Here is a 12,754-nt window from a genome sequence, read left to right as displayed (position 1 = left end):
ATATAATGGAATTACTATGAGTCGTAAATAGATGACACTTGAATAAACTACGTAACGAAAATCCTAGAACCTAGCTACCACAACTCATGTGATTGGCCCTTCCGGCGTTTTAGTTAATCTGAATGGCCTTCGGCGTAATGTGATTGGCCCTCTGGCGTTTCAGTTAATCTGAATGGCCTTCGGGCGTAAGTAATGTGATTGGCCCTCCCGCGTTTGATTAATCTGAATGGCCTTCGGGCGTAAGTAATGTGATTGGCCCTCCCGGCGTTTGATAAAAGTCGAATGGCCCTCTGGCGTAAATTTATAGTGGCTTGATTATTCCGTTCACAAAATAGAAGCGAGACGCGATATTTTATGCCGAATAGTGGCATTACTTACATAATGGCTTCCGTGTGAGGATTTACGGTGTCGCGGCATCTGCTTTCGAGGGGTAGTTCATACATTGAGTGGTACATTATGTAAGGGGAGGCATGTGGATGTACATGTTCGGTTTGGGTAGCGATTGTGGTAGCCGGGGAAACTCACGAAGACATAGATCTGACGTGATTTTAGGGACACACAAAGAAAGCCTTAATTAATCTAATTATGGTAATATGTTGTTTAATAATATATCTTTAGATAGTTGATTGTATATGCTTGGCTGGTTATAGTTTAGTTAGAGCCTAAGGCGCTTCGTGGAGGAACTAAATGCCTTATTTATTATGCGTATATTTTGTGGTGTGGTTGGTGGGAAGTTAAGGCGCCTCAGTGGAGGAACTACCTGCCTAGATTATTGTACTTAAGGATGATGTATTAGTCGTGGAAAGTTAAGGCGCCTCGGTGGAGGAACTAACTGCCGTATGAATTGTATATAAATATATGTATAAGTATATGTTGTGTTTTTTGAGCTACTCACACACGGCATTTTTTATAATCTTGACCCGATTTGCATGTTTGCTTATCGGGTGTGTTCATTAAATGAACACAGTTGATAAGTCTTAACAGAGGTTTAGTGTTGAAGAAGATTGGTTGTTGCTTGTGGTTTTGCGTTAGCGTTGCATTTCAAGATAGGTTTTGTTTTCCTTAAGGTGATATAGATTTTCAGTTGAGGAAATATTATTTGTATTTTCATTTGTAATTTTAATTAAAGAGTTATTGAAAAGAGATTTGTAACTTAATCTTATTTGATGAATTTTCGTAATGAAGAGGACATTTGTTTAATTGAAATTTTTATTGGTTTTTAATTATCCGCATATTTAAACTGCTTATGGGTTTTTGGGAGTTGAGAGTGCGTCACACCTCGGAGATCGAAGAGTCGGGAACAAATAATATTTTTCCGAATTCTGTCGAAATTCGGGGTGTGACAGTACCACTACAAGACATATTTCTCAAGTGGGAATATCAGCTCCATGAACATATTTCCATATTGTAAACTCGTAACTTGTGAGTCACATCCATCTCTAGGCTTTCAATGCGCATAAACAAAGCCTATTTTGGGCAGAAAAATAACAACAGATTATTCCCGTACATTCAAGAAATCCAAACATACATAACACAAACATGTCATTCATGACACATTCAATGAATACCTTGGGTCATTCCCACTACATTCAAGGAATATCTATCATATCATAACACTAACAGGTCATTCATGGCACATTCAAACAATACCTTGAGTCATTACCGCCACAGTCAATGAATACCCATCATAACACTAATAGGTCATTCATGACACATTCAATAAATATCTTGGGTCATTCTCCTCACATTCAAGAAATCCAGACTTATATTCCCGTACATTGAAGGAATACAACCAGCTCGCAAGGATAATGCGCCTTAGTTTCTCTTTAAGACGGCTTTTCACATGACATCATTAGTTATAAACAATTTTTTTTTTTTGAACAAAGAGGCGTGGAGATATCTAAATATGTGGGCGTGACATATTAAATTTTTACAAACACTTTTACACCGAATTTTAACACTCAAGAGTTCTCATTTATTATAATATTTTTATTATAAAATAAACATCGTCTCAAACAATAGAATCATTACTAAATATTCCAAACACAATAACCAAATAACTCACCTCATTATAATCAAAAGTTTCAATCATGAATAACACATTAGTTAAACTAAAAGACATGCAATGCATTCCACGTAAAACAAAACAATATAAATTCTACTATTAGATCTACAAGATCAAACGAGAATAAACTAAAATCTTTAGCTACCAATATACGTTCTATAAATACAGTATTCATCAAACAATTATGCATGCAACTCTCATTCCAATACATGTAATCGAACTTTTTAGACAAATAAAATAATTACTCCTCCAATCAATATACATTTATTTGAAATATTAATACGATATAAATTGCATGATCATTACACTTTTCTTATACAACTAAAACATACGTTAATAAGTTACGTATATTGTTCTATGGATGAGAAATTGGTTAGGATAGTTTGACTTTTGTCCATTCTAAAAATCATAAAGAATTCATATAATCAAAGTTTTGAATCAATTATACCATTATAAAAATTAGACAAAAAATCCATTTCAATACAAAAATTCTTAAACAATATTTCTTTTAGTATGTACCTTAAACTATGTGATGGAGCATACCCACAACTTAAATTATGTTATTCAATTTTCTGACGCAATTTCTTGTAAAATTCACATCAAATAGAATATAAACTGGAATCGGTCAAGGCCAATTGGAAATGAAAGATGATCAGAGAACTAAAATAGTTTAGTTCTTTCGAAAAACTAGTTACATCATATAATTAGTCGAATTCAAGTCACAAGTCAGGACTTGTGCAGAATTCTGCAAACATATATATCATCGTTCCAAACGACAATTAAAATTACAAAACTAATAGTAAACATTCATAATTAAAGATGGAACTTTTATGAAATGATAATGAAACATTTATATAATTAAAGATGAAACTTTAAGCAAATAAGATAAAAATCACATAAAAACGATTTATATATATTTTTTGATAAAAATATGTCTACTCACCTGAAATTGAATTTGTAAATGAATATCAATGCTTCATTTTCTCCAATCATTTTTTTTTTCTTCTCTTTATTTAAAAAAAATATATATATCCAAGTTTCTTTTGTTAATGGAAGGTAGGATTTTGTTTTTGAATAAAAATAACTTTACAGAGGAAATTCGTAGGTTTTGTTTATTCAAAATTTTAAGTTTGTTTAGCTTAACCTATAGCCCTCAAATGGGTCTAAAAACACCCAAGGTCCATCCATACCTATATGAATGGGTACATTTTAACAATGTTTTCAAGCCCACAATGATTCTCAAATACCCATAAAAGTTATAACAACAAATTCAAATAAAAACAACTTTGTAAAAATCAACAACATCCAAACACATTCTAGAATAAGCTAGACTTTATAATATAATAGTTATTTTCAATTCAAATAATGTAATTTATGTTGTTTAAAAATTGGGGTTGTTATATAATGTGTTCTCACTAATCATACATTATGTTGAGGTATGAACTTATGAACAATGATTATTTATACCCCAAATAGGTATGAATAATAATATACTATTATATTATTACTCTAATAGATGTTCATATTAACCATACATTAGGACATTAGGTATGAACAATGATTATTATTACTTTAATAGGTGTTCCTACTAACCATACATTAGGTATGAATAATGAGTGTTCATATGAACAGTGATTGTTCATACCCCCAATAGGTATGAAATGATTGTTCATACTCATGTCCCAAATAGGTATGAACAATCATTGTTCATACCACCCCACCCCCCAAATAGGTATAAATAATCATTATAGGTATAAACAATCGAACAATGATTGTTCGTATGAACAATGATTCTCCAATAGGTGTGGACAATGATTGTTCATATTTTTTTACTTACCACACATTATGTTGAGGTATGAACAATGTAAATATCGGGTCAAACTATATACACCGGGTCGTTTCGGTTAGGCCGGGCCGTTTATTATTTCGCGTCAGAGATATATTTGATATTTCATCTACTCGAGCCATTTTTAATTTGGCATCAAGAGTATAATTAACTTTTCATCTACACCGTTTTTGTGAGTGCTTAAAAAAAAATTGGTTATGCGAGTTACTTTCTCTCCCAATCTGTTCTGGAGAGTAACTCTCTTTATATATTTTTTTCGCAAAACATTGTGATACCTTAGAGCATCTCTAGGTGGTGGTAGCATACTCTTCAAATTTGAAGAATGCTACCACAAAATTTGATAGCAAATTTCGACCAACTCTAGGTGGTCGCAAATTCGTGGTCGCAAAATTTATTGGGGACCCACTTAGCCTGCTGACAGTGGTAGCGCGCCGATCTAATGTCGCGTCTTTGTGTTTTTTATTTAATGTCGTAGCGACGATTGGACTTTGTCATTTTGAGAGAATTCACTCTACTTAGTAGGAAAAAAATGAGTTCCGGCCATTTAATCCGTCTATAATAACCAAACGATGGAGTGGTGGTGGTGAAGAAGAAAACAGTGCATACATTTGGGATAATCCCATGGTGATCTAGATGATGAACCAACCACTTCGAGCTGGAAATCAAGGAGTCGAGGTCGACGATCCATTCTTTGCTTCAATATCGACAAGTCGATTTTGAATTTCTGCTTGGGAGGCTATTGATTTCAGCCATCTTAGGCCGGTGTCTAAGAGGTTTCATGAAAGGCATGTCTCAAGAGTTGTTCTTGAACAACAGGTATGTATTTTAATTTCATAAATTAGTAGTAGTAGTAGTTAATTTTAGTAGTTCAATACAATACGTATATTTTTATTTTTATTTTTTTAATTTTAGTTTCATTTTGCGTACATCAGAGATGTGTTATGTATCGGGTTCGGTGCACTCCACGTGCGCTTAGGAAGTGGTGGGATGATATTAAGAAAGTCGGTGCACTTGACCATGTTAGAGATGCAATTTTAGCGACTCCTTTTGCTCATCTAGTCTAGTTGACATCCCTTACAATAAGACCCGACATTCGGGAGTTATTAATGGTTTAGTTGAGAGATGGTGGGATAGTACACATACTTTTCACTTCCTCGGGGAGAGTTGGGCTTCACTCCATTAGATTTTTGCATGATATCTGGTTTGAGTATAGGATTAGGTAATCCGTTGAGATGTAATAGCAATTCGAGTTGTGCCCAAATGATGACTTTCTTCCCTTTGTCCGACCGGAGTCGTATGACCGATCTTTGGTGTTAGGATTTCGGTATCAAGGTCGCATACATTACACCGTTGACTCTTGATTCGAGATTGCAGTTTTTGATAGATTATTTGTCACTTGATTCGATGATGGTCAAACACATGTTGATGAGTATGTAAGAGCTTTTGTATGTATTTGATGGGTGTCTTCTTTTTCCTTCCGCCATTCCACGATTAACTTGGGATCTTGGTGTTGTCGGTGAGTCCCCGGATGGGAGGGTTTGTCATTCTCTTAGAGGTATGGTTTTATGAGTATTTCCGTCTTTGCAAATCCTATCCTCACAGAGTATACCGACGATGAGGCCTAGGCTCGAGGGCTTGGCACGGACCTTGTCGAGTAGCGTCGACCCGGTGAGATCGGTCATAACATAACTTCATCCAACCCGTCGATCGAGCTTAGCACACGGGGCTTCTATTGTTTGGAGGCCTTGGAGGACATCTTAGCACATCGGGCTAATGATGTAGATATGCATTGTTCATTTCTCATAGGAGGATGGTATTCACTTGTGGGAGTGATATGGAGTGGTATTTAGGGGATAGATGTTACGCATGACTCACACCATACTTTGGTATCCCTCCCCGATCCGCCTACCCATGTATCGAGGCTAAGGACATGACCTTAGAGCAAGTCATCGAGTAATAACGTGCATTGGACTTGGCTACTGTGCTTCGACCTAGTTACATTGCGGAGACTTATGAGCGATACTACCGTTCTTGGTTCAGGGTGTCTATTGGTCATTTGCTCCCACCGTAGGTCATCTGAGGCAACATTCATACGGTTAGCAATTTGGGTGTCGACGTGAATTCAGATTGGCCCGGCCGTCGTCCACCGGAACGTTCGGCATGGACACGTGCACATTTGTTCCAAAGACGGATCCCCTCGGTCGAGTGGCCTTGGTTTTCGGTTTGAGCGATCCGAGTGGCGGGGCGATTTACCGGCCCATTTCTTCTATTGATGCCACTCAGCGTCGTCAGTTAGAGCGACCTTGGACATCTATCTCGTAATTATTTTTATTGGTTTTGTTTTATTATTTTGGTTTATTATGAAAATGTCATAAATTATTAATGAATAATTATTTCGGGATGACCTCACGACGAGATATGAGACAAGCATTCGTGTAAATGATGGCTTGCGCTCCTCGGTATTCGCTTCTGATGTTGAGAGAGAGACTTCTTTCCCAAGCTCATGTGGATTATGACGATTTAAACGCCAGTTGATGAGTTTCTGCTCAGATTGATCGCACAAGGGTGAGTTCATCCAAAGCATGGATGATCGAGAGTTTCAAAGACAAGGACAAATCGAGGAGGAGTTCACGGCAGAGGAGGCGTATGTAGGATAGTCTAGGAGGTTGTTGTATGACGATTATTATTATGTTGTGTGATTTAGAATTGTTCATTTGATCATTTTGATATGTTGTGTCATTATTATTATGTTGTGTGATTTAGAATTGTTCATTTGATCATTTTGATATGTTGTGTCATTATTATTATGTTGTGTGATTTAGAATTGTTCATTTGATCATTTTGATATGTTGTGTCATTATTATTATGTTGTGTGATTTAGAATTTATTTCCTTTGATTTAGCAAATGAATTACAATTTTTATTAATAGAACGACAACTAATACATGATTGCAAAAACATCAAATAAAAATAAATAAATAAAAGATAACTATTACATATCACCCTTATTACATACTACTAGAGTTACTCTAATTATCAAGCCAGTCATCATTTTCTTCATCATTGGCTTCTTCGTTGTTGGAAGCTTCATTTGTACTACTTGCTCCAGCCTTTTTTTCATATTTAGCTACAATTGCATCTTGTTTTAGCTCTAAAACCCTTCGCAAACGAGGATTGACATTGTCGAGTGACATTGCCAACAACCTAGTCTCATTTTCCTCCTCTCTAACACGGAGTTTTTCTTGCTTCAAAAATAACTTTTTTTGTGTCTTCTCTTGCTTCAATTTCATCATACTTTGAAATTGCTCATTTTGAATCTCTTCTTTATTTCTTCGACTTTCTTTAAAAGCTTCAAAGAAAATCATCCATATTTTTTTAGCGATGGATGCAACATTACCCCTCAACATAGAAACAACTTTCTTGTTCTTCCGAATTTCTTTGCTTTCTGCTTTCTACCGACCGACCTCTCCAAAACCTTCCCGATCGCTAGGATCGTATCTCGAAAGTCAATGAAGGTGAAGGGGCAGAGTAAAGGCGTTGAAGGGTTGGGGTTGAGGGTGAAGAATCGAAACCTTCAACATCTCCTGGATCTTGCTTTCTTTTTGGTCTTGGAGCAAGCGTTTACGTTACAGAATCGAGTTCTTTGCCACTTTGGCGTTTTTGACTAGATTATAACAATCTTGCCATATCCAAGGTTTTCCAAGAGTAGCCGCATAAGTTGTTCTTTGCGTCGAAAAGCTACGTTTATTTAAAAAAAAAAAAAAATATCAAGTAGTATATAAAATGAAGTATAAATTAAACGGTATAAACGAATCTTACAATGTCTTCACGTCCCCACCGGCGGAGGTTGTTCTTCAAGCTTTCTCGAAGATAGCATGATATTTGTTGAAGAACGGTAAAATAATCGCCTAACGTTGTGAAACTCCCTTCCACTTTACGGTTCGCGGTCAAAACCTTGAATTTGATTCATTCTAGCCATAATTGCTCCCAATAAACTTGACCCGATTGATCATTCCCTACTATAGGATCTTCTCAAATCTCAATCCATGCTCTAGTAAGAGCAATATTTTCTTCATTTGTCCAACTTGGACCCCTTCCTTTGTTTTGGTTGTGACATTGAGAGTGTTATGTGTGAAAGGTTGAGAGTGTTGTGTGTGAAATGGTTGAGAGTGTTGTGTGTGAAAATGAAGAAGGAGATGAGTGTAGATATAGAAGGTAGAAATCCGCCGCTTTTTGCCCGTTTTGCCCGTTGAAGCCGCGCGACATTAGAGTTGGCGCGCCCGAAGTAGTGGCGCTAGCGACAGCGGTGGTAATAAGCGCCTCCTTGTTTGTGGTCAAAGTCAAAAAGTTGAGCGACATTAGTAATGGCGCCGCGACATTATTATTATTTGTCGCTCCGCGATCCGCATCCAAATTGCCAAATTTAACAAGAATCTTGCGAAACAAGCGGTGATCGACCACCTAGAGTTGGAATTCCGGGAAATTCCGACGCATTTCTTCAAATTTGAAGAATGCGACCACGGATACGTCCACCTAGAGATGCTCTTACATATATAAAAAGTAATAAATCATACTGAAATATATTGGTAAACACTGCTTTTTATGATAGATTGGTTAGATTGAAATCATTGGAATATGAGTCGAATGTTGATTCTTCTCAAAATCTCACCATATCTAGAAGATCCAAATCACACACACACAAAGAATCATCTTTGAAATAAGAAAAACTGATTGAATCTTTCCTTTATAGGAACAACTAAGATTTAAACTTCATAAGGGACACAACTCTCCCTTGGTGTAGACTGTAGAGTAATGAGTAATATTTAGAGCTTCACATCCAAATTGGGTCTACAAAAGGTAGTCCTGGACTGCAATGCAGACCACGCAACTTATCTGAACAGAGGTCATTCTCCTTCATCTAATAACTGACTTTATTTGGTGAGGGGCCTACTATTGGACCCACGAATGGGCCATTTCAACTTTTACATCTTAACCACTAGCATGTGAAGTTCGGCCCCTTCGATCACTTTGTCCTTTCTACCTGTCAATTTTGCCTAGGTGCCTGCCTTTCGTCCTTTCTACAGGCAAAAGGTTTGATCCAGCGGTTGGCCGGAGAGAGAGGTAAATTTATCTTCTACAAGTTTTGTGGGGTTTGATATGGTGTCGGCCAAGTTTCGACCCAAGCATGCAAATTTAACTACAAATTAAGATAAATTCAAGGCACAATAATGCAATTTTTAGTTAAAAGATAATTCTTTGCACCAAACGCAGCCTACAAATTTTCATTATGCTCGTAAGAGTGCTTCACATTGCAAATTTTTCAGCTGAAATAACAATTCACCAATTTGAAGGTTTTCTCAACTCTCTTGGACGGACAAGACCTATAATGAATGACGTGTAAGTACTAATTACTAGGTGTCACCCAAGCCGAGAGGCATAAGAGAAAACTCATATACTACGTATAGCCAAAGGTGGCGAGACTATTTTGAGTCTTTGGTTCATTCGGCACATGTACACAACTATTTCTATATAAATTGAAGGAAGCGAATTTCATTGACAAAACGACTGAAAAAAAGTAAATACCACATTTTTTTTTAATCACTCATAAGGACGGGGTAAATGAAAAGTCAGGTATACTCTTGATGTGAAATAAAAAATAGTTTGGGTAGACGAAAAGTCAAATATATTCCTGATGCGAAATAATAAACAGTCCGGCCCAATCGAAACGACCCGGTGTATTTGGTATCTTCATACCTATGATTGTTCATACCCCAACATAATATATGATAAATAAGAACACATATTGGAGTATGAATATTAATCGTTTATGTATATCTATTTGGGGTATGAGCAATTACTGTTCATACATCAATATGAGCTATGCATAATCACTATTCATGCCTCAACATGAAAAATAAACAATTATTGTTCATACTTCAACATAATGTATGATTAGTAAGAACACCTATAAACGAACATTGATTGGAGTATGAATATTAATTTTAGGTATGAACAATTAATGTTCATTCATCAACACTGTTCATAGCTCAAACATGAGCTATGAACGAATATTGATTGTTCATAACTATTCGGAGAATACTGTTCATACCTCAAACATAAGCTATGAACGAATATTGATTGTTCATATCTATTTGGAGTATCAACTGTTTGTATGAACAATCATTGTTCATATTTCGACATGAGCTATGTACAATCATTATTTATACTTTAACATAATGTATGATTAATTAGAACACCTATTGGAGTATGAACAATAATTGTTATACATATTTGGGGTATGAACAATACATCAACATAGTATATGAAGTATGTTCACCTATTTGGGTACAACAATAATCAAATTTTTATGGCTTTATAAACATAACACAGAGGGGTGAAATTTATATTTAAAAAATAAATAAAAATGTATATGTTTTATATCTATAATAACACTAATGGATAAATTTGGTATTTTTAAAAAAGTAAAAAGTCTAGGCCAACTTATTTTGTCCTTGATGATTACTAAAATTGAAATCGTGGATTCATGAGTTACTTAATGTTGGAATTTGCCCATATGGGTTACTAAAAAAACGGTGTGTTCTAAAGTTGTTTTTTCTCAAATTAGTCATCCGTACTCTTTTTTTGTATGGATTGGCCGAGTAAGGCACTAAATCTGTTACAGATCTGGGTGTTTGGGCTTCTAAAGAGCACAGGCCCACTCCTTTTTCTCTGTTTCGGTTATTGGAAAAGTTTGCGCAAGTAATAAATCCCTGTTCTTTGATGCTTAGCTAAACATTAGTAATTGAGTTTAATGTGGATTTTCATTAATACGTATGTCTTATTGGTAATCTGTTAGAACCAAACTCCAACATTGAAAGTTGAAACGCCCTCTTCTTGACGCATTGAACTGCAAGAGAATACAATTTCCTAGAGCAAAAGTAAAGATTGACAGATGGCCTGGAGTGGAAGTGCAATTTCCAATAAGATAGTTTAAACTTTGGAGAAATAAACGTTCGATCTCCTTTTACTATATATATTACATTGTGTTGCAAACTCAATAACAAGGCTAAGTATAGAGCAAGCTTGAGTCATGGCAATGATTTGCACAAACAGTGATACACAATACATAGTTTATTTCTCTGGGAAGACAATAGAGACCACAGTCACAGACAAGGCATCTGTGGCCCAAGATTGGATTCGTGACATTGTTTCGATACACCAACATAAGACACAAGTTATTGTTGGCTTGGACATCGAATGGAGGCCCCATCCAATCAGAGATCTGAGCAACAAATCGGCTACTTTGCAACTATGCATCGATGACAAGTGTCTCATCCTTCAGTTATTCTACATGGATGAAATTCCTAATTTACTCAAAGATTTCCTTGGAGACTCTAAATTTAAGTTTGTAGGAATTGAAGTTGGTGATGACGTTCAAAAGCTTCGAAATGAGTATGGCCTTATATGCAGCAGTCACTTGGATATCCGTGAGCTGGCTAAGACACGTTATCCTGGCCGTTTTAGGCGACCCGGTTTGAAGGATCTTGCTCTTGAAATCTCGGGACTTCGTATGATGAAACCTAAACATGTGTGCTTGAGTAACTGGGAATCAAGGATCTTGGATCTGAATCAAATTGAATATGCCTGCATTGATGCTTATGCTTCTTACAAGATTGCTCAAGATTTACTCTCCAGAAACTAGATTAGTATTGAGGAGGCGTGGCTTTGAAAAATGTGGTTATTTTTTGGAGTGTTCAAATTGCTTGTGATGTTTGGATGTCTTTTTATTTCGTAATTAGTGAAGCTTTGGTTTTTGATTTATTTTTAACTTTCTTAGACTTGTACGTAGTAATGATGTTCTCTATGTGGGTTATTATTGTTGCTTTGGAGTCTCCAAGTGAAGCAATTCAGTAGAATATTGTGATGTCATTTTTCATGTTTAAACGACTTAACATAGTATTGAATATCATGGTGGATCTGTGGATTAGAAAATGGCAGATATGAAGTCTGTGTTCGCATTTTAGATTTTTGCTTCGACCTACTTGGTGACTGAGGATAAGTAAAAGCGAAAACTTAATTTCCAAAGCACCTGTGCACTGTACAATTCGGTGGTATATAATTGGTGTCAGCAGTCTTGAAAATTAGTAACCTATCTATATACTTCTATAGATTTGAATACCTGTTATATCCTATATAGCTGGTAGAATCGTATGTAGAAGGAACACACTTACACACATTTATTCTTATATTTTGATTTTTTCCTCTTATAATCTTGAACAATTTGTTTCCTTTTTACAGGATACAAATATATAAATTCATAAAAAATAAAGATCTTAATGCAACTAATAAAATCATTCTAGATCTTCAGTTTCATACATTTTTCTTGTCTTTCTATTCTTACGAGTTATGAAGATTCTTCATGGCGAAGAGACCATTCAGCTCAAAGCCTAATGCGAAGGATCGGACTTAGTACCTATTCTTCGGTATGAATAAGGGTGATGTTCCATAGGCAAGCTACTGCTATTATTCCATCGGTAGTTGCCTCGAAGGGCGGGGTTGCTTACTGTGGAGTTTCTTTGCGGTCAAGTTCCTCTTTAGGTATATTTGGAAATGTATTCCAACTTCCAAGGGGTTAGTTAGACTGAAAGAGAATAAAAAAAAAAAAAACTGGACCCTTAGTCAATCATTGAATTCTTGTACGCGCCCTCCTTCCATGTCCCGTGAAAGTGTCTACCCAGAACTCCAGAACCATTCTTTGACATTTGATAAGTAAACTTACGAAAGTCAAATCTTTAAAAACTTAAGTAAATGCCATGTATGGAGGGATTGGAGGCTGACCTTTAT

The 12,754-nt window shown here is 35.9% G+C and overlaps 1 protein-coding gene across 1 annotated transcript; it reads left to right on the top strand.

Annotated features, from left to right (window-relative positions):
• The first annotated feature begins 10,596 nt into the window (after nucleotides 1-10,596).
• On the top strand, nucleotides 10,597-11,839 carry LOC147489836 (3'-5' exonuclease-like). Its single transcript, XM_086572310.1, has one exon. It carries the CDS (start codon nucleotides 11,001-11,003, stop codon nucleotides 11,610-11,612), a length of 612 nt encoding a protein of 203 aa, XP_086428436.1. The 5' UTR covers nucleotides 10,597-11,000; the 3' UTR covers nucleotides 11,613-11,839.
• The last annotated feature ends 915 nt before the right edge of the window (nucleotides 11,840-12,754 follow it).

Source organism: Coptis chinensis, chromosome 7 (genome assembly GCF_015680905.1).
Source record: "Coptis chinensis isolate HL-2020 chromosome 7, ASM1568090v1, whole genome shotgun sequence".
Classification (NCBI taxonomy): domain Eukaryota; kingdom Viridiplantae; phylum Streptophyta; class Magnoliopsida; order Ranunculales; family Ranunculaceae; genus Coptis; species Coptis chinensis.
This window is presented reverse-complemented; position numbering and strand designations above follow the sequence as displayed.

What these genes read in the sequence shown, in the direction of transcription:
- LOC147489836 (XM_086572310.1), top strand. Translation starts at nt 11,001, where the DNA reads ATGGCAATGATTTGCACAAACAGTGATACACAATACATAGTTTATTTC.